This window comes from Fistularia commersonii, chromosome 2 (genome assembly GCF_037954325.1).
Source record: "Fistularia commersonii isolate RoL2024-O1a breed Wild chromosome 2, RoL_Fcom_v1.0, whole genome shotgun sequence".
Classification (NCBI taxonomy): Eukaryota; Metazoa; Chordata; class Actinopteri; order Syngnathiformes; family Fistulariidae; genus Fistularia; species Fistularia commersonii.
This window is the reverse complement of record NC_141285.1, coordinates 15,507,625-15,531,283: the sequence shown is the minus strand read 5'-3', so window position 1 is coordinate 15,531,283 and position 23,659 is coordinate 15,507,625. Positions and strand designations below refer to the sequence as shown.

The following is a 23,659-nucleotide window of genomic DNA, read 5'->3' as shown; positions in this document are numbered from 1 at the left end:
AGCAGTTCCCTTTAGATTACCTTTTCCCTTAACAGATACTTCAAATGTGACATACAATTTAGACTTAAAGGGTTAAAATGAAATCTGACCTCATTGGTGACATTCTGCACAGTCAAAGCTACTCTGAGGCTGGAAGACATAAATACTTAAATGAAGTTCAAGAAGCTGGGCTTTGAACTCATTCCTGCACCCACAACAGAAAGATTACCTTTGCAGAAACACATCCAGCGGCATGGAGGGTTACAGTGATAGGGTCGTTGAATATGTATGAGCAAAGATAACAGGCTAAGTGGAGTGATGGCCTAGAATTCTCACACCCCTTTACTTATGGTACGGAGTAGATGGATGGTGCTGGGGAAATGACAAAATACCAGCTTTAATCTTTTATTTAGTTAATCTCCTGTTGCCTTTATTGGGCCATTTAGAGTGCACAGCATTTCAAGTTTACAGTGATTTCCCTTTTCTCCTTCTTCTTTCTTCCTTTTTGATCCTTACATTCAGCGCCGTTTTATACGCTCTATTGTAAATAAAGAGTTGGATTTCCACTGAAAGAATTTACTTTACGACAGCAAGGATAAAAACTTTTTTTTTAAGTCTATTTCGGTCTAACTGTGCAAATATATAGCACTAGAGCTTTATTATGCCTGTTTATTTTACCAATTTTTTTAGGAAAAATGTGCTCTTATGATACTTCTTTTGGTCGACCTCATATTTCCACCCTTCCCCACGCCATTGTGCTGCATGAGAACAAACCCAATCTAGTTTCCACATATTCTGAGTATTTTTAGCTTTTTTTCCAATTCACATTGGGTCATCTAAGTGGTTCACAGAACACATTTCAGATCACACCTTCATGACATTTCTTGTCCACATGAATTAATGATGAGTTTGGACCTTGGTGGAAAAAATGTGTTATGCCTGTGCAAGTAAACCCCACAGCTTTGACAAGAAAAAAGCTTGCGCATATGATATATAAACTACTAATCCACAAAGTGTAAGTGGTGAGGGTTGGCAAAAATCTTCACCCATCCATCCATCTTCTACAACTTATCCTTTACTCAGGGTTGCGGGGGATGCTGGAGCCTAGCCCAGCTGTTATCAGACAGAGGCAGGGTACACCCTGGACTGGTTGCCAGTCAATCACAGGGCTACATACAAAGACAGACAGGATTCAATCACTCATTCCGGGTAATTTTCCCAATTTTTTCAAATTAACCTGGAAGGGTACCCATGCAGACAAGTGTGCGTGTTTGCAGAACGTGCAAACATGCACACAAACATGCTCCCCCTTGTCGGAATCGAACCAGGGTCCCTTGCGCTGTGAGGCTGAAGCGCTTGCCACTGCCCCACTGTGCTGTAATGGGGAAAAAAATTCCTATATATCTAAATACTACAGTATTGAAGTGAGAAGTGAGCAGAAAAACATTGTCATAAAACAATTATATCGTATGTGGTATCGTACGCCTCCTGAATTGAACGATTCACATTATCTCATGTTTTTGAATCAGAAAGTTAATGTCCATACCCACCATTTCTAAATAAACGTCATCACTGACAGCACGACACAGCAATCCGTGTTTGGGAAGAGATTTCGATTATGTCAAGGCGGAAGAATTCATCCTTATTATGAGGAAAGCACCATGTTTTGTGTTGCAATTGTTAAAGTGACAGTTAAAACAACAGCTACCTCCAGATTTTAACACAAAAACACACACTGGAATGTATGGAGATATGATAAGTATCATTGCTCTTGTCACATATGTTAATGTGAAACAGTGTTGATAGTTGGTAGATACTTGTCTTATATGCATGGTTTATGGTTACACATTTATTCTGGAGATTGCAAAGTTCACCCAGCCTTGCTGAGCAGCTAATCTTTTAATTCTGACTGACTTCTGCACATGACGCCGACTGAATTGGATCATCATTTTTAGGATTATGGCTTCAGTGAGATTTCTATCTGATAAACTAATCTATAGACTAAAGTTAAAATAAGACTTATTTGTGTGTACTGCCAGTCAAAGTAGAAGTAGAAAAAAACAACTGAATTTGCCAGAGAAAACAGATGCCGTTTTCATTTTAAGTGTTTTTATCATCATGTGTGCTCACAGCAAATCCTCCACTGCCAGTGCAACAGACCGCTCTGCATAAACAGACACCCTCCTGCATGAGACATTTCACATAATTCCAACCACAAATACATCTCTGTCATTTGAAGCATCTGCTAAAATATGTGACTAATGGCACAGTCATTCTCTGCGCACTCTAACAAAGACACACACCGACACTTGTTACTGTGAACTCAATAGTGGTGAAGGGGAAAGGGTTCAGCATAAAACGTCATCGAAACTTTCATGATGCGCTTTATCACCATCAAAGATGTGGGTGCTTAAAATTCACGTTTAAAGTCTTGCATTAAAGCCCTGGATATTTCATAAATTCACTGGCCATAAAGTCACGAAACAGACATAATGGTGAACAAACCGTCTTCTCACACGCGATATTGTGATCCCCATAAAAACAGCCGTTATCTAAATGGTTTTGGTAAAATGGTCACTAATTTTCTCCTCACCGGGTTCTATGGATATGGCATAAAATTATCCGCTGAGATGAAGGAACAATGGTAAACTATTTCTGGGATGGATATCCATTAAATCACACACACAGACACTTAATTTTAATTTCTTTGTTACTATATTTGCAATTCCCTATAATATTCATTGTAACATCTCTTATTGCCCTGTGACTCACAAAACATTTTTTTTTTTTGCTTTGTTGAACTACTTAACTTCAACATGGCATTGCATGGTTGCTAATATTACATTGTGATTGCATAAAACCCATTAACTCTTCCATACGTCTGGGTTCACTCTCTTCACCATTAAAACACATAAAGTAAAGGAAAAAAATAGTATGAACAGAAAAAAACACAACAAACTTCATCAAGTAATAACTAACAGAAGAAAACATCTTTGTTTTATCTTAAGGTGCTACAAATGTTTTTTTTTTGTAGAATTATTTAAGTGTCATTTCGATGAGAGGAGTAACAGTAAGTTGGGACAGCTTTTGATATTTTTAACTCGGTATATGAAGTGGTGATACAAAGGCAGTTGTTAAAATGCGACTTTGTCTAGGTGCAGAGCATATTCAGCAATGCATTATGAAGCAATCACTAGAAAGCAGCGCTATTGCCAAAACACGCAAGCAATAGGTTTAAAAAAAGGCCAGTGAATGCACTGTTTTACACTTTGCATGCATTGAATAACATCCCAGTTGAATTGTACACTGACTGCTACATGGTTTGCAAGTTTTTCCTCTGCCCATAGTGACATAAAAATAAAAAAAATCTTTGTGTTCTTCCCACTAGAGCAGAGAAATCTTGTGCATCTGACATCAGTACTTGGTTCTGTAGGAATGTTTCTAACAGCAAATGATTAGAATAGTTGCACAGAACCTCACACAATAGCAGGCGTTTAAATGTCCTTGTGCTGCTCTTCTCTATTTGTACTGTATCCATGCCACATATCCAGGGTTTGGTTTGTATGGAATATAAGAAAACTGGTTTCCAAAAATGACACATCATCATTTAAATAACATGACAACAACCCACAACATTTATAGGCAACAAATGTTTAAAATGAAAAAGAAGTCATGAAAATTCATGCAGTCTGAGGTCATTGGGAGTTTTCATGTCCTTGGATTTGAAAGCATGGGCCTGAGTAGGTCTCAAGTGATCTGAAAGTAAACCCTGCACGTGCCACAATTAGCCTCATTGCATGTAAAAACAGTGTTGTTTTTAGACTTGGATCACTGTCAGAACACTTGGGTGTGGCTTGTAACATGGTTATTACAACTGCTGTTCTATGACTATCATTATTATATTTGTTAACACTCTGGGCAATGCACTGACATCAGTTTAATTTTAGTTTTATGGCAACATGCAGCCGTCTTTCTTTTGACAGCTTATTGGTGTTGAGATCTCGTGTCAAACACTTAGGTGAAAAATAAATCTCAAAGATATATTTTAGATCAAAGATAGAAATAAACACCCTGACAATGACCTATACATGCATTCTGCAGATGTGCACACATATGCCCTTAACACCCAAAATCAGATACAGACAGACACAGACAGACACAGACAGACAGACAGACAGACAGACACGCACCACATACACACACACACACACACACACACACACACACACACACACACACACACACACACACACACACACACAATCTGCCTCACGCTGGAGTGACTTCTTTACTTCTTGCTCAAAGTCTTTAGCTTCTGACATACATCAGGATTTGAAAAGTTATTCCATCAAGCTTCCTCTCTTTCTCGGGTGGCCTGTCTCAGTGGCTTTACTGCTGGTGTTGCTTCAGGCTGAAAGTGAAACACAGGAAAGAATTTGTAAGTCTCTGACACAGGTACATCTGACAAGACAGGGCTCTTTTGCCACAGGCAACATGAAGCCTGCAAGGGGAGGTATCCTATTTAGAGCATGCTCAGGCCTCAGTGTGTAATCTCATTTACAGGTAAACAGATGTATAATGGCATTCTTAACATAGCATGTGATATCAAATAAACACTCCTCAGTGGTAATGAATGCAGTGCAGAAATTGTCCAATCTTAGCAATGAGTAGAATTGAATACTTCAATGTGATGCTTTAAGTAACAGTCTGTTTCATAATATTCTTTTAATTACAGCCATCTAGAATGCCGTCTATTTGGCTGCTCTCCAAATTAAAATAAAATGGAGATAAAACCATGAGCTTTCATGTTGAAGGTGTAATAATTACTGTGGATTTGGCCTTTATCTTGAGCTACTGATTGTTTTCATTATGACAGTCACCATGGCTGCAGCTTTATCAACATGAAACAAAGCAACTCCAGAGGCAAACACGCTATACTTAATTATAACAAAGAGACAAATTTGACTAAAGATCATGCTAATCAAAACCAACTTAAATAAGCATTTCTAATAAAATTAATTTTGATCCATAAGAGGAGAACAATTAAGTAAGCAAAATCTCAAGTATTCCTGTTGCTAATATCAGTGAAAGTGTGTGGTAATATTTGATTTTTTTTTTTTTTTTTTTTTCCTCTTTTTTTGGGGAGAAACGGTGAATCTCTATGTGTGTTTTTTTATGTCTGAAATAACATAGGTCCCTAAACCGAACACGGAATGCAGCTGTTTTCATTTCAGAACATAAAATGGAGTGAAGATTTGTGGAGAATTAGAGAATGCATGCACTTCCAGTACAGACACAGAAAAAGAGATAAAGAAGAAGTGATACACAGGGACCACAGCTGTCAGCACCTATCCTGGTAATGGATGTTGGACTAGTGGCCTCTAGACCCTGTCTGCTCTGTCAGGATTCATCTAAGGTTGTTGGTTTCTCAGAGATGTGGGAGGCCAAATAATTCTGGGGTCCTGTATTGTTCTCTGGGCGGGGAAAGGTGGGAGTGTAGAAAGAAATGAAATATTAAAAAAAAAACTGATATGAGGTTCTGTGCTGGACCAGGAGGAGAGGTCAAAGGTTTTTTGATGACAGTGAAGAATGCAGCCTAGAGGTGTTAAAGTTGTTGTTTGAGATATTTAGCTTCGCTGGATATACATTCTCATCCTCTATTATTTGAAATGGGTGGCAGCTAATACAGAATTTATAAAACTGTACATTGCACAATCAGTGTTAGGTCTAAATGTCTTTAGATAATCCACAGGTGACAAGATCTTTCATAGTCTAATGTTCTGAGACCAAGTTGATTTCTAGTGGCTGCAAAAGTCATCTATGAATCCTCAAAGGCACATTCTCTTCAAATTATAATATTACTACCAAGAGGACAGCAACATTTCATGACAGGAAAAAGGAGGACCCAGACCATGCCAGAAAAATGTACCGCAGCATAACTAGGCCACTGGATCCTCTCTGATTGGACGAGTTCTCTTGACCTCTTTATCAATGATATGGTGAATGATCGCTTATTATATCCAATCACTTTTTATCCACAGCTTTACTCAAATTTTTTCATTTATATTTTATAATTAGGATTTTAGGCAGCTCAACCTGTTGTTACGGGATACAATTCATTTTTCCAAACCAGGAGATACTTTTTTCAAAAGGGGCAAGAACATATTTTGGTCATATCAGGTCCATGTTATAGATAATAAAACAATTGTGTTGCAGAAATGTTGCTGATTTTTTTTTTTGATACCATGTACACACTTTGTCATGCGCAACATCCATTGTATACGCAATATTCGTAAATTTAATATAGATCTTGGTATAGAGATGATGCACGTAGGGAGAAAAGATGAGTGCAAAAGAGTTTACATACCCAAAGTTAAGTGCAAGGCAGTAGAAAAGGTATGGGTATTGAATTAAAAAAGGTCATGGTCACTATAGAATCAACAGAGTGAATTGTTAATAGACTAATCCAATAATCTCTGTTGGTGCTTCACATGTGGTATGTGGCATATATAGTGATGAGAGTGCATGAGAGAAATTACAAAATTGTAAGAATCTGAGGGAGACCATTCCGAGGATGTAAAAGTTACCTTTTCACCCAGGGTGTGTGCCAGATAGACAGTTTGACAATTTCTGTGGCGGCAGTACTGTGAGTCATTCTACTATTGTGATATACAGTACTTCTCCCCCTGCCTCTTATTAAAATAACAGACAGAATACTTGAGAAAATGCATGTGTATATCAGTAAAAAAAGTGAGCATTTGAAAGACTGTTCACCAGAAGGTGTGACGGAACCCAAAGGCAAATGCCTTTTGTGGTGAGATGATGAGAGAGTGACCCATGTGCCTGGGACTGTGTGTGTGTTCAACTATGCTTGTGGAGACATGTTAATGTGTTAACGCATCTTAAAGTTAACCAGTGACTGTCCTGAATTAACCTTTCACTTTGTCTTAAGCTGGAAGAAGATGTGCATATTCTTACTCAAGGACACACACACACACACACACACACACACACACACACACACACACACACACACACACACAGAGTACATGCAGCTTCTTCTCCTTTTGGCTTTTCCCTTCAGGGGTCGCCACAGTGAATCAACCTTCTCCATCGAATCTTTATTCTCTGTATCCTCCTCTCTCACACCAACTATCTTCATATCCTCTCTCACTATGTCCATAAATCTTCTCTTTGGTCTTCCTTGAGACCTCCTGCCTGGCAGCTCCAATTCCAGCATCCACCTACCAATATATTCACTATCCCTCCTCTGTACATGATTGAACCATCTCAGTCTGGCTTCTCTGACCTTCTCTGCAAAACATCTAACGGGTGCTGTTCCTATGATCGACTAATTCCTGATCCTCTCCATCCTGGTCACTCCCAAAGAGAACCTTAGCATCTTCATTTCAGCGACCTCTAGCTCTGCCTCCTGTCATTTCGTCATTGTTACTGTTTCTAGGCCATATAGCATCGCTTGTCTCGCCTCTGTCTTGTACATATAGAGTACGTGCAGCTAGCCTGCCCTTTTAGCAGGTCGACAGTGCATCCGTTTGCACTGAGTTATTTTACTGTTAGCTCTGTAACATCTCAAGTGCTTTGCTCCTCCTGTTGTCTCTTCCTCTTAAATGTGCTTTAGTAAGTTTTGCAGTTCGTGCGTATGTGTCCTCTGTGATACTGATGCTGAATAATTACCAGGGTGAGTAGGCTAAATGGATTGTCCCCAACCTCATGCTTATACCCCTGAGGCCTGCGTTACTATCAACATCAGCCAGTCACAGTCATACGCAAGCATAGACTAGGCGCATAAAGACAGGCCAGAGGTCAGAATCATATTATGAAAACACATCCGGAGAGCAAAGGCTGTGCAACCTACCATGCCGCATGCTCATGAAAGAATTAATGACTCATTTATTTTCAGGCGACTAGTTAAATGCAGGCAGTGTCACCAGTCAGCAATATAAACATGCTGATATTTCCCATCAAGTTAGATGTGCTTTACTGGTTGCTATATTTTCTCTTGTGGCCCCCAGAGAGCCAATTAGTGCATTTCCTTGTATTCCTCCCTTTTTCGTTTTATTCTAAAGCATGTGTACTACTTGGGAAAAAAAAAAAAAACTTTCACACTGAATACATTTGCTGGTAATTGTTGCATAAAATCTACCAAAGCTTTGAGGAAAACCTCCACTGTGACAATGAGCTTGATACAGCACTAATTTGGCTTTGTATTATTTGTTGTCATGAACAAATTCAAATGGAACATTTCTGATGACAGAGTTGATGATAATAAATGCTGATAATTCTGCATTTATATAGACGGTCTTATTGTGGATATTTCCAAATTGGCATTGAGGTTGGCAGTGGCGTGACTAACATTTGTTTGACAGTGAGATATCCAGCCTCTTTTCACAGCTAAAATATAAGATCTACTAACGTGCATTCTGTAAGTGTTTATACTATTAGGGACATTTATTGTCCTTCACAATGTAAATTGAAAATTGGTTTTGTGAGAAAAAAAAAAATATATCTGCTAATCATCATTATATCTGGTATTTTGTCAGGAAACTAAAAGCACACACAGATTACACAGATTCTCTCTTTACATTATTTTTTTTAATGAATTGCAACTTTTGAGTGTTGCTATGAATGCCAATTTTATTTATATTAAGTACCACAACTACAATGAAATTAGATGCACTATATTCAGCTGAAAGCACTGTGTCTTTCTCTGTGTATTTCAAAAGTAAGCCAAAGAATGGATGCAAGAATGGATTTTGCCAGCATTTTACAAAAACAAACAAGAAACACAGACAGACAGACAGACAGACACCCATACATACTCACACACACACACAAACAAAATCATTGTTAACAAAACTGCAAGAAATGAACATCAGATATAACACCTCACGGCTCTGCTTGGTTGCTGTCTGTCATGTCTGCATGACAACTTTATCTTCTGCAAAAGTCTTGGGAGGCACAAAAGGGTATTAATAGAATCTGTGAATATCAAAGCATTGTGTAAAATAATGTTGTATTATACTGAGCTGAAAATACTGCACAGCCTTTTTCCCGAGTTGTTTTTTTTTATCACAAGGACATGTCTCTCAACAGGAAACTCAGTCTATCTGGAACAGGCCTTAACCAATTATTTGTAATGCTGTATACCCAGGAGTGAATAAAATTGCAGTTAGTGTCAACAATGTCCTATTACTTAATCAACACTGAGGTGTGAAGAACTCCACTTTTCCCCTCGGTGTAAATTATTACCCACATCTGTTAGACTATATGACTTAGATATACTTTAAATACATATTTTTTTCCCATCTTTGCCCTCATCAGGACTGCATTGTTGTTCCCCTCTATCAAAATGATAATTGTTCAAAATCAAAAGCTTGTAATGAGTATGCATCTTTGCAGTGCCATATTTGAAGATTGAAATAATGTATTTTTTGAATCACGGCCATCTCTTACAAAATGGATGAAACACCCAAATAATAGCATGTGTCCTCGGTCAAGAGTGGCTGTATTTTGCAAGAATTATCTTTATTTGTCAGGTCTTCATTTGAGCTTGGAGAACTCCTCTTATGGCAAATTTCTGTAAACCTCAAAATGATGCGTAATTTATTGTTGCTGTTGTAATTTAGGCATTTATATTTCCCATATCAGTAGGCGGATTGGTGCTGATCAGTTTGGGATTCTGCAGCTGACAATGTACAAAGCAGTTGTGTGTTGCTGATAAGGGTAGTTGGCATTGCCTTATCCAGCTTTTTGTAGAAGAGAGAAATGTGTTGTTGTCTTATGATGACATACCCCCAATAACATCCCCCCCGCTGTCAGCTGGGAACACAAGCAAATTTTACACACTTTCATGGATGCGTCCTTTTTGAACACCACTCTAGCTGGAAAAATAGCAAAACCCAAATCTAATGTGTGGCCATTCATTATCAGACAGCTCTTTCTTAAAGGGAAAAACTTTACTTTTATTCATGTCAAGTGCATTAAATACAAGCTGACACTAATGAACACACACACACACACACACACACGGCCCATGAATTCTTTTGCCCTCTTTTTCTAAACTCGTCAAGCCTCCAAGGTTTTCTTGTGTGTGCATTAGGATTTCTACACTCACAGGTCAGCAGAAAAGTGACGGTTTGCACAATTTGCAGCACAATGCAGCCCGACATGGGGTTCTCTTGCTATCATATCACTGCACAGCGATTTGGGGATTGGGTAATGTGAGTGTACATATTTGTATGAGTGATTTCAAGCAAATATGTTGAACTGTCTTCGGTTGTACCCGAATGACTTGGTGAAGGCTGAAGATGTGAGGTTGACTTGGTGGAGCCCCCTGTCTTGTTCTTTCTCCCAAAGAACTGATGCAGTGAGAAAGAACTGGAAAGTCTTATTTTGAGAACCAGCATTCAATCTTGCAGACTTCACCGTGTGTTTGTAGTATGTCTGTGAAGACTTGAGGCTGCTGAGCTGCAAAACTCATTGTGCTTTTAGGGGCTCGCTCATAGACTATTTCCACACTTTGTGCACACTATATGTCTGCAGTCCTTCAAATACTTCATGGAGGAAGTACCCAGCATCCACAGATGTGCAGAATTGTGAATAAAGGATGGCATTTTTTTTTAACACAGTTGGAATTTCACTTGTAATGTTACGACAATGCTAAAAGCGAACAACTCAAACTAACAAAAGCATTAAATTCAATATGATTTCACAGGTCCCAGATATACTTTCACACTTAATGCCAATAATAATAATAAATAATTCACCTATGAATTGAAAAATGAAAATATAGGCATATAATAATCTATCCTTTATTAATCGTGAGAAAATGGATGAACCATGAGCTGCTGTCCATCAGTGCCGGGGTGACAGTTCGGGGTTCAGTGTCTTGCTTAACAGCACTTCAACACACTAGGAGAAACCAGGAATGGAATCAGGACTGTTTGGTTCCAAAGACGGTTACTCTACCTCCTGCAGCAGTCTGCCCCATACAAGTCAAACAAGTTAAGGTACTTGCTGATGAATCTTATCATGTCTGCAGAACTTTCTTAATTTCATTCAGTGACCCCTCTCCACAGAGGACTGGTTCGATTCCCGGCTCGTGTGTCGAAGTGTTGTTGAGCAAAACACTGGACCCCTATCTGCTCCCCTGGTGCTGATCGATGGTATCCTACTGCTCATGGTTCATCCATGATGGGTTAATTGCAGAGAACAAATTTCCCCATGAGGGAGTAAAGGATTATTAAAGGCAAGGTGGACCAAGGCTAACTTATACATGGTTATGAATCTGTAAATGTTCCGCCTTCTATGGGAATGCATGACAATCAGGATGTTTTTGGATCCAGATTTATGGTTATAAATATCTTGTAAAACTGAAGTACCACCTTCAAAATTTGCATTACCAATAAAATCTGCCCATAAAGAAGTTTTATACAAATGAACTCATCAGAAACAAGAGATTGCCTCAGATGATTGGAAACTAGAATTTCATCACAAGGACTTTTTTCAAAATCACTTCATCTCACATGCTCTCAATGAACCAAACTGCTCTTCATATCATGGCATAACAGGCGGGAATGCATGCAGACTTGAGTGCATCAACTTTAAGGTGCACTAACACTGGCCCCCATGAAATCTCTTAACCTTGGCTCCATCATCCATTTTTGCTTCAAATGTCCTCCACTGAAGACCACTTTCTGCAGCCTGATAAAGGTGCAGGAGATGCTTTCTCCTTCTCTTCACCAACCACTGCCACTCCTGTAAATCTCCCTGGTAATTATCTAAGGATCTGTGTGTCACAATTGTCCAAATCTATCCCCATCCATCCCCATCCATCCCAGCTAGTAAAGCACTGCCATTGGTTTTTTTTTTACATTTTTTACCAACTTCTCTTCAGCTCAACCTTTCAGCTCAATTTATGGAGATTTCTTCCCAATGGCACGCCATTTAAATTCCTCATGCTCTTTGCACCTTTCTCTCTATCACATGTTTCCTTTTTTTATTGTTTATTTCTGCGCTTTTCCATTTCATCTGTCACTCTTCCTTTTTAGTCTTTACCAATCTCTGTCCTTTTCTTCCATTTGTCTCTGTCTTACTCATTGCCTTCCTTTGGCAGTGCATCTGTCTGCCTGTCCATTTAATCATGTTGGTGGCACATACTCTTGTTTCAATCTGTCTTGCTTATTCTTACTTTCTCTTAAAAACAACTGTCAGTGTGTCAGACCTTGTCCGCATAACGACAGTGAAATTGACATGGGCGAAAGTTATGTACCACTGTGGTTACCATGGATCACAGATAAATATATAATGATTATATATATATATCTCATCTGTCTGTGCAGTAATGATTAGGACATGATGTTTTTGAGCCTTATAATCCATTATTAATGAGTAGATCTACTAACTGTTTTTAACAGATTTTCTTTGACTTTTTTTTCTTTTATATTTCCTTGTTTGATTTTTGACTGAGGTTTTCATCTCTATATTTTCTATATGTTCACTTCTTATCTGGTGCCGATGTCTCCACTTTGATGTGAGTGGACTCACAACTAGTTATCCATAATGAAGTCAGAGTCCTTAGTAAAATGGCTTTGCATGAGTGCCATCATTATAGAATTCCTAATGAGACCTTGCATGTGCTGATCTAGCCCAATTTATACAGAATCTACATGATAAACTTTGCAATCCATAGCAGTCAAACATAAGCAACGCAACCCTTGTCTGTCATCCAAAGGATGTAAAATTAATTCCCACCTGCTCTCACATGGTTAGAATTATATCTGTGTGTTAAGGCTGTGTCTGATTATCAAATGTGGAAAATCTTTCTGGCATTCTCCCCTTCTGTTGATGAACATGTTGCTATACACAAGCTACTATATCCTAGCATGTCTCCAAAGGCTGTCTCTTTTAAGTTCCAAATGCAAAGACACCGCTTGTTTTTAAAAAATCAAAGAGAACAATATGCTTAACTCTGAGTTTTGACATGGAGAAAACAGCATTGCGACATTAAACCACCTTCTCATTGGCCAGAGGCATTAACCCTCAATGGTCTTGGAAACGGAGGGGTCTACAAAGTAGTTGGCTCATCGCTGTTATGCAACTGCTGACGATTCAATACAATTGCTGACATACTTTATTAATATGAATCTTTTAGTTTGTGAAAAATGCAGAACGTAAAATTTGGGGCGACATTGTTTAGTGGTGTCTGCATGCACGTGCACCTTCAGGCAAAAGTTTGCACTGTACAATCTTTAATTCATGCAAAATCTGACACACAAATTTTACCATTGCGCAGTGGGTAGCACTTCGGCCTTACGGCACAAAGGACCCTGATTTGATTCTGACAAGGGGACCCTTCTGTGTGGTGTTTGCATGTTCTCCCTGTGTCTGTTTCCTCCGGGTTCTCTAGTTTCCTCCCGCAGTCCAAAAACTTGCAGGTTGATTAGAAAAAATTGGGAAAATTGCTCCGAGTGAGTGAGTGAATGATTGTTTGTCTATATATGCAGCCCAGCAATTGACTGCTGACCGGCCCAGGGTGTACCCCGCCTCTTGCCTGATGACAGCTGGGATAGGCTCTAGCATCCCCTGCGACCCTGAGTGCAGCATAAGCACCAGAAGATGGATGGATGGATGAATTTTACCAGTTTTCAATTTTTATAGTGGGGCCAGTTAGATATATGCTGACCGGCCAGTTGCTAACAAGGACTGGAAATTGCTGATGGCTTTATGTGCATTCATTGAGGGGAGATACAAAATAACTGCGGCAAAAAAGAATGGAATGAAAAGAAGAATATGATTGCTGTGCTTTTAGATGTTTTGCAGAGAAGGTCAGAGAAGCCAGACTGAGATGGTTTGGTCATGTCCAGAGGAGGGAGAGTGAATATGTTGGTAGACTGATGCTGGAATTGGAGCTGCCAGGCAGGAGGTCATGAGGAAGACCAAGGAGAAGATTTATGGACGTAGTGAGAGAGGATGTGAAGGTAGTTGGTGTGAGAGAGGAGGATACAGAGAATAGGGTTAGGTGGAGAAGGTTGATTCGCTACGGTGAACCCTGATGGGAAAAGCCGAAAGGGGAAGAAGAAGACTTCTGACTGCGTGTGTTAAGTAGCAGGGAGTCAATCCGTAAAACTTAGTCTGAGCACTAAGCCACACATCCCCTTATTGGATTTAGGCTAGGAAAACAAAATTGTGTCTTCTGGAATGTTTCCAATGGAGCCAACGAAACACCCAATGGGAATCTGAAATTAATGGAGGAGGGGTAAAGCCAGGGTAGGTTTTGCTTAATTATGGTCACAGTTGATTTTCTACCTTCACCCTCCACTCTCTGCCCGGGAGTGAAGTAATTTCAAAAATTGGTGCAGGCAGCCCAGAGAAACTTAGGCTATAGGGCAGATAAATACATACACTTGAACTGAAGCACTTCAACTTTGAATAAAAAGAAAAAAAGGAAAAAAAATACAAAAAATAGCAAAAACTCAGAGTATCTTTCAAGCCCTCTTTTTTTCTGAAAATTTAAACCGTTGATAATTTTCAAACTTTCACTGACACACACACACACACACACAGACACACACACACACACACACACACACACACATGCATGTCCAAGTGCACACACACAGAAGCTGTCATCATGCTCCTGCATCTCATGGAAAATGCATGAAATGTAACTGTGTCCTATCACAGTCCCATTTGGAGTTCGATAAGATGTTTGGAGTCCCTAAATATAAACAAGATACCACTTAATAGTGCTTTACTGACTAATGTGGAATAGTGCCCACTCTCCACGCAAAAATAAAAGATTAATTGTAGTTCCATAAAAATTCACCGGCAGTGAACACTTCACAGCCACAGGCAATACGAACATTTTTAGACTTCACAAATCAGTGGGTTCTGGCTCGCATCTTTGGGATAGAAAACCAACCAGCTTTTTTTCCATTGCAATCTGTATTTCAATGTCATTTCAGGTAGGCAAGTATAAAGTGCTTCTTCTTCTTCAAAAAACAAAACAACCCTTAATATTTATGAAATTCCCAGGATTGGATTCACCTTGATCATTTGAATTAAAAATCCTGCCTACCATGCATTATTTATCCAGCTATCAGCAGTATGTGTTTAAATTTAACCTGATCTATTCACATAGTCGATTGCACAACACTTTACCATTTCAGCATGTTTGCCTCTTTTGTGGTGACTTGAATGCACTGTAGTTCATTTTCCCAATTAAGCTCAGCTTGCAGTTTTAAACAAAAACACAAAGTTCAAGTCCATTTCTAAAAAATAGCATACTGTATTATAGTGACTCCTCTGTCTTTATGCTGATTACCTAGTTCTTACCTTACTGATTTTAAATTCATATTATCTTGTAAATTTGTAAGGTAACAGACTATCTCTAAAACACTTTTCCTTTATGACGCAGGGAGAACCATAGAACCTTTTGTTTTTTCTCCTCTATATTTTCCCAAAAGCAGGAGGAATGGTGTGATGACAGTGATGAGCTGTTCTTCTCACTTGTTCTGGTGTTTGGAGCCCTGGAGGTGTGCGTGGTACTGCTCGATGGAGTTCAGGACAACATTGCAGACACTGCAGGAGTAACTGCTGCGCAGCCCTGGAGACAAACATAGCAGTAGAAGTTATTTTCAGGCTACTTTTGGAGTAGTTTGTACCATAAAGATCCTTGCAGGCATAATTATCATTATCTTTGTCAGCGACAGCAAAAGGCCAATAACAGGACAAACATTGACAGCATCAAACAACCTATTTTTCTCGATGCACAGGAGAGTAATTTTCCAAATTAGATATTTGTAGATAGCTTTGATTGCCCTAATCATACTAAGAATTATTATTATGTGATCTTTAGACCATTGCTCTTCTCCTGCTGTGTGTGTGTATAGAAAAAAATAGTACAGATTGGTGTATTTGTGTTAAACACAGTGTATGTCTGTTCATGTGTTCATGACAGTATTTTGCAGGTGAATGTGCGGTTGAGCTGATGGAGCTCACGCAGATGTGAACTAATTAGAGGGTTTGCAGGTGGTCAGGATGCACACCCAAAAATAGATAGATGTGGTTGGAGATGCTAACAGAGTGAGAGACGGGGGGTAGAGAGTTCGGGTGGGGGGTAAGGCACACAAAAGGAAAAGATGTAATTTTCAGTGGGAAAAAAAAGGAAGAAGATGCACACTAAAATGCCAAGACTAAAAGGAGGAAGCAGTTAAGTAGCAGTATTGCTACTAAATTGCATAAATTTCATGCTTCTGTATTGCAGCAAAAATGGAAACAATGTCACAGTAGCAATTATGTTGAAATTATTGCCTTGATATTTAGGGCCTCGTAATGGTGTGTTGCAAGATTTCCAGAAATCAGATTAAGACTTTAAATATTATAACAGCTTACCTATCAACAATAACTATTGGAAATATAAAATCCAAAAAGGAAAAAACAATAAAACAAGTTTGAGTTGGAGAGGCCATTTTCCAAGGTTGTGATGCTTATGTAGATTTTTTTCCATAAATTATATGATCTGTATATCTGATCTATGTTTCTACGATCTATGTTTTATTTTGACCAACCTTGAGACAAAGTCAAAATCTGTGTTTCATATTTACTCTCTGTCAGTACTGAAAGTAGCTGTACCTGTCATGTCCTTTTCACTGCTTTCATTACTGTCCTTAAGATTTGGGGTTTGTTTGTGTAGTCAATCACCTTTTGACCTTCTGCAAGCTTAATTGGTTGAATAACGTTGGGAAATGAAGTTGTAATATAAAGAAGAGTGGTGAGAGGTCTGCATAATTTAGCATATTTGCTCCAGTTGTCCTGGGGTCACTTTGGCCGAATCAAGGGTGATAAAGGACAGTTATTTACACAGAAATAATGGATGAATTAGTTGTCTGCAGTAAATGCTTCCTATTCTCAAGTGGATTTAACTTTGCATTCATTTTGAGCTTATAACTATGTCTATTGTGTGTGAAAGAGGGAAAGATAGCACATCCTCTTCTGCCAAATGTCATTAAATCATTTCTCTCTAAATGAACAGGCTATTAATTGTAGAAGAGAAAGAACAGTAAGTCTATCTCATTTTGTCTCTCCTTCACTCATTCTATATTGGCATAAAGATTACACAGAGAAGAATTTTCTTTTATACACATGCTCATGATTTAGTGTGTTTTATGCTAGTGTGTGTATGTGTGCATGCGCGCACACGCACACGCACACGCACACACACACACACACACACACACACCACACACACACACACACACACACACACACACACACACACACACACACACACACATACACACAAAAGAAGAATCCCTGCTTTTAGTCTGATTGATGTCTGCTCCCTACTGCTTGGCAGAGTGGCATGGAGTTACAATATGCTGCAGTTTGTACTTTTGCCAGAATATGTGGATATACCAGTCGTTTGAACAGTGACATGCTCACAAGAAAACACACATACACATACACATACAGACACAAACACAAACACATACTTTTTTGGTATGTGTGTGTTCTCGTACGAGACCACACTGTGCCTTAATCCATCTTAATGACATGCAAGTAAAGTATGTGCCTGATGGCACCGACTGCGTGCAGGGAGATTTGTGAATGTGGGTATTTGTGAGCATGAGCAATATTTGTGAGGGTGTTATAAGCCTTGTTAATTACACAAAATATGACAGGGAGGGAGAGCTGAGGGGGTGAGTTGGGTTAAGACAGTGGGTGTGGAACTGTCCATGGCTGTAGTTGATGTACAGAGCCTTCTGGCATTGATTGTGATGTGAGAATGGTGGCTGGAGAATTTCATTTTATGATGAAAATTCAGGAAGTCATTATTCTCATTTCCCTGTTATACATGTTTGAATATTGTTACAGCTTTAACAACACCAAATGTAGCTGTACATGATTGTTGAACAGGTTGTCCTGACAAGAAAATAAGCCTAATTCAGTGTTCTTGAGTACAGCAATATTATATTCCATTAAGCAAATCATGTTTATAGCCTATCTGACACTCCACCAGACTCTCTTTGAAGAATTTTTCAGCTGTTTGCAGACATTTAGGAATTTAAGAGCAGAGGCAGTCAAACTTTCTAATGAATCATTAGCATTTGTGAGTAAATAGTAGGCCAGTGCTAAGAAACAGAGGGAGGAAATACGCTTTTAATAAACTGAATGGCCACCAACTCAGTAAATCGAAATAAGATATGTCAGTGGGGAAACTCACAAATACATATTGAACTTCACCGGTTCTTTTTATTTGTTTGTTTATACTACTGCAACTGGATATTCCACAGTAAACCATCAACTTTATGATATATTCTATATATTATGAAGGAATAGTCTACAATTCCCCCAAGTTTTGTGCCATGGTAGACCAAGGAATTTGGAAAACTTGAAGGAAATTGATCAAAACAGAAGCCTAAGAGACGTAATCTACCAATAGTCTGCCGCAAAGACTTGATAGAACATCTTCTAGGAGTATATCACAAAAGTAATGTGGTAATGCCCAAGGGAGATGAAAATAAGACATAAGAAAAAAGAATTTAAATATTATATATGTTGAAGGACTTTTAGATTGCCTTGCTTTTCAGTAAAGGTGACAGTACTTAAAAGGCCATCAGCTTTTAGACAAACAATTTGTCCTGGATTATTATCTTGAAAATTCTCTTTCTTTACATGTCTCGCATTCTCTCTATTTGACCCGTTAATAAAATAGTCACTTCATAGTGACAGCATGCTGATGGATTAATATAGCACCCTTACGTGGGTCTGGGAAAACATTTCAGTGCCACACTAAAATCACTGATAAGCTACAGACTGTCTTTATTCTGAGTTTTATCTGCCAGGCTTGATACAAAAGTAATCTTATAAGAATTGAGCTTGGTTGTATGATTACTGGACGGGATCACTGTGAAACATTTCTGTTTTGACCATTAAAGGTCTTTGATGGCTGCCTTCAAATCCGAAAAACAACCCTTTACCTAGAGACTGACTGATCAAGTAAAAAATAGATGATAGAGAATTGGTAATATTTAGACAAATACAAAGGAATATTTTTCCACTGCTGCTATTCCATTGACTAGAACAACTTCAAAGGAGGGAGCACTGTCATCCTCATGTGAAATGAATATAAAGGTTTCTGGTTAGATTATGTAAAGTACACGTTGTAAATATTATGGAACCTTTTGAGCAATTTCTTGCTATTTTTTTGTAGGTTTTAGGGAGCACTCACTGGTCCAGCTATTTGGATTCTAATCCAAGGAAAATAAATGTGTCATGTCCAGGCTGATGGCTGAGATCCAAAGCCATATAGGAGGCAAGATTTCAGCCAGAGTCTCGAATACAGCGCAGAAAACCAGATAGAGCATCAAAGAACGCAGTGCAGTGCAGTGCCATATTCATTTATAATTTCAGCATCTATGTGCCAAAGAAGAGTTCAAATCATTCACAACATAGCATTAAAATAAAAAAATCAAGCACTATTGTTAGAAAAAGAAAAGAAGGAAAAAAATACATATATTGAAATTGAAAGATGAATGAGCACACAAGGCTTTTTCACAGCTGAGATGCAAAAGGGGGTGGGGGGTCAGCAAACAAAAGTATAGATAATTTAAGACAATTTAATGAAGATGATGCAAAACCAATGCAGAAGAATGAAACAGCAACTCATACAGTAATATATATTTTAGATGTCATTTTTTAAAATCTGATTATTTTGTAGATTCTGAACAAATTTTGGGTTGTTTAGCAAGCTTTAAAAAATACCCGTATGCATTTGAGGTAATGAATTGCAAATCAAATAGTAGCACTTGACAGAATTTGATACTTTATGAAAACTTTATTTGGTTCGCGACCCATATTGAGCCATCTTAACATGAAATCACTCATGTTTTTATTGTATGATTTTACCGGTGCAACATATCATGCAGATCTCAGGGGACAGTGGGACTGGCCTATCTCCTAACTAAGGCACACTCATCAATTCCACACAGTTTTTTCTGCTTTAGTACTTCACCCTCTCCCGGGTCCTCACATGTGAAGACATACACGCTCTAGACCCAGACGCTTATCTCACCGCCTCTAATTCAACATTATGTCTCAAGAGGAAAGAGACAATGTGCCGGCTCTGTCTGGAGGGGTTTCTGCCCCTTTAGTGATTTATGTTAAGACATAACAGAGTCAGCCAGGACCCAACCCTTGTCAGTATCCTCCCCCCTACATCTCCTCCCACCTTCCTACTCTCTCTCTGTGGATTCATTTTGTGGCAACATGGTGTGAGAAATAATGATATTTCCCCCTGCATACTTTCCATGCTATTACATGAGGAAAATCTAAAAAGTAAGAATTGGGGTCCTAAATGTCATGTAGATATGTGTGATATTTTTCAATTGTGAAAGGATGAAAGAGAAAATGGTGAGGAGAATAAGAAAAAAAATAAATAATAAATACACAGAATGTAAATATGTAAAGGTCAGTGTCTCAAAACACTATCACACTACTTTAGAAATGGGCCTTGTGGGGAGCTAATGAGGATGACAGATGAGACATGATGAGAGCAGAGTCCTTAGTGGTTTCTCTCTCTCTCATAAACACACCCATAGTGCCCCCCCTTCTCACACACACACACACACACACACACACACACACACACACACACACACACACACACACACAGACAGACATATGCAAATATGGTCATGCCATTGCAATGCCAGCTGCTCAATGTCTACTAGGTAAGATATAGATACAGCTGTATACTGATATGAAAGTTTTTGATATTTTATGACAATTTAGCAGATTTTTTATTTTAGAAAAGGACAGCAACCATCAATTCAGTATTGAATTGTGATCTTTGAAACAAGCTCTGAACTGAAATTTCTGAGAACTTTCACCATCACTTACTATACCTCAAAAAATATATAAGAACATATTAGAAGAATCTACATGAACATTTGTTAGAACATATTTCCTGTGTAGTATGACAACTAAATGAAACCTGATTACGTTCAAACAATGGGAACTAGAAATCACATCAAAAGTCAAATTGATATTAGGAAGCAAGAAGAGGAAAAGAAAGGTGGCGGGAGATGGAAAGAGCAAAGAAAAGAAAAGAAAAGAAAAGAAAATAATCTGTGCACCCCACCCACACACACAGATACACAGTCACATAAAGTCTTAGCTCAGCTGCTGCTTCATGCTCGAGGACTTGCTCTGAGATAACACCCCTGTGCACCTGCGAATTCACACCCAAAGTGGTAAAAAAGCCAATCGCATGTGAGAATGCGGCACCAATGGAAATGTCTCACTGTGGCTCAAACAGAAACTGACAATAGAGATGCTTCACTTTCTATCAAACTGCTTCAATGTAAAGGATTTGGAAGAAATCAATGAAATCTAAGGGTACTTTGTTATTTGAAAATAAGTCAACTAATAGATTTTGTAAAATACTATCAGCGAGTGAATTGTAAACTACATAGCAGTGCTTTGTGATTTTCAGATTTCTTGTATCTGCAATCATCGGTGGCTGTGGGATCTAGGTCACAGTATGTGGATGGTAGACAATATCCAACATGACACCACTTAAAGCCTTTGAACCAGAGTAGGTGGCAACATGACTCACGCTTTTAATATGATTGGCTTCTTGAGATGAGTGTTTGTGTCATGACACCTGGAGCACAGAGAAAACATCACAGCTTTAACGCGCACAGGATTTGTGTGCGTGTCTGTGAGGCACTGTTTGTACCAAACCTGTCTATGCATTTGAGGTGTTGCGTGGCTCTCATGCCACTCATGTCTACCTAGAAATGATTATACCACCCATTACCAGGAAAAAAAAAAATTACTCCTGCACGATTTTCCATTAATGGTTTCATAGAATATTTCTCAGTTTGAAATGTGTAAGGGGAGCATGTGAGTAAGTACGCTCAAATGTTTACTTGTGGTAGTGTTTGTGTGGAAAAAATTGAAAAAAAAATTACAATTATATCCATGATTTTAATGTACAACTGTATCTTGATTTTACTAATTAAAAAGAAATAAAAATATAAAAAGAAGAATTGCAGATCAATGCTTCATTCTTTGTTGCATCTACTGTGTAAATTGTGCATCCAATGCATTCAACTGCTGTGTTCAAATGTTCCCTGAACTTTCAGTAGTATGTATTTTCTTGGCAGTATGCCCACACAGATCCCCGACTCAAGTGGTTTAACATATTAAATACTCTGTCCTCAGACAACTGACACTTAATGGTTGGCAGACTGTGAGTATGATGTGTCAGAACTTTGGCCTGAACTAAGACACAGAGTTAATTCGAGAGGTAAATATTTGCTTTGTATGGTGGATGAGCTAATGCCTTCATTTCATTACCTTATAGGAACAGGATAATACTTGAGACTTGAAATCTGCACTCTAGGAAACTTGTGTGATATTCCCAGAAGGGTACAGCTGAAATGAATACAGCAAAGACTGAGACCTGTTGACCCCAAGACATTGCAAGGCAGGCTCTGTCTCAAAATCTCACCGAAAGCCTTTTAATACAAGAAATAACATCTGCTATCTGACCAAAAATGACCTAATACATTGGCATATTGGTCAAAGAGATTGTAGGTCAAATAGTAATAATATAACTGTCCAGGTGCATGATAAATGTGAGAATGGTGAGCACAGTTTTGTGACATGGCTTTGTTTCTCTCAAATGCACATATTGATTGAAGGAAAATAAATATCCTGGAAATTCACACCCACTTCCACAGATTTTGAATGTGATCACACCCATATCATGTTCCCAAGGTCACATGTGTGAGGTGTGGGGCTGAGAAGCTGACCTGTGCTCTCTGTGGCATCCAGACTTCCTGCTAGTTGCTCCACAAGACGTGCTCTGGCTGCGTTCCTGCGGTGTTTTTTGCCCTCGTAGTGTTGCTGGGCCATGAGTGGATTGTTGAACCACGCTCCACACAGGCAGCAGTATTTCCCAGCTTCTTTTCCCCCGTTTCCCCCCACCACTGCCACAGGCCAGGGCAGAGCAGGCAGTGGAGGAGGGCACAGCGTAGGATCTGTTGACAGCGGGGTGGATGGGGAGGATTCTGTTGTGTTGTGTAGGAGATAGCCAAACAAGAAAAGGTGCATGTGTGGAGAGAAACAGAAAAAAAGAAAAATGCATAATAGGACGAGGTTGACTGAGCATATTAAAAAGAATTAACATGATAGTTTTTTTTTTTTTAATTGAACACATACCTTTTCACAAAAATAAGTGTGCACGCATGTGTACACATACACACACGCATACATTTCAAAGACATGCTTACACATGGAGACACAAATGTACATTTGAAAGCTCCAAGTTCAGACTGAGAGCAAAGAGCAATTGATTGCCGAAGGCCGCATCTGTGGAAGATAGATGAGGGTTGAGAGGAGGCCATTAGCACTCTGGAGACCGACCCTCAAGTGCTAGAAACTAGCTTTCGACTCACCAAATGCACTTCAGAACCTCCCTGCTCTCCTTTTTACCCAAATCTTCTCTTCTCTTCTCTTCTCTTCTCTTCTCTTCTCTTCTCTTCTCTTCTCTTCTCTTCTCTTCTCCCCTCCTCCTCTACTATTTGCCCGATAGGGACCATAAGAAAAGGACACATTTCCAGGTGACCTGCTACTTCTGACATGT

General features: G+C 38.9%; 1 protein-coding gene across 2 annotated transcripts in view; it reads right to left on the bottom strand.

Moving 5' to 3' along the window:
- Nucleotides 1-2,675: 2,675 nt before the first annotated feature.
- The window catches only part of LOC147236511 (zinc finger matrin-type protein 4), a 53,580-nt gene continuing 32,596 nt past the window's right edge, over nucleotides 2,676-23,659 (bottom strand). For both annotated transcript variants that reach the window (XM_086169944.1, XM_086169934.1), the window contains 3 exons: nucleotides 22,827-23,084; nucleotides 15,511-15,607; nucleotides 2,676-4,390 (listed from right to left, as the gene is read on the bottom strand). In XM_086169944.1, the coding sequence (XP_086026070.1) occupies nucleotides 4,369-4,390; nucleotides 15,511-15,607; nucleotides 22,827-23,084 (377 nt within the window). In that variant the 3' untranslated portion in view covers nucleotides 2,676-4,368. The remainder of the gene's footprint in view (nucleotides 4,391-15,510; nucleotides 15,608-22,826; nucleotides 23,085-23,659) is intronic.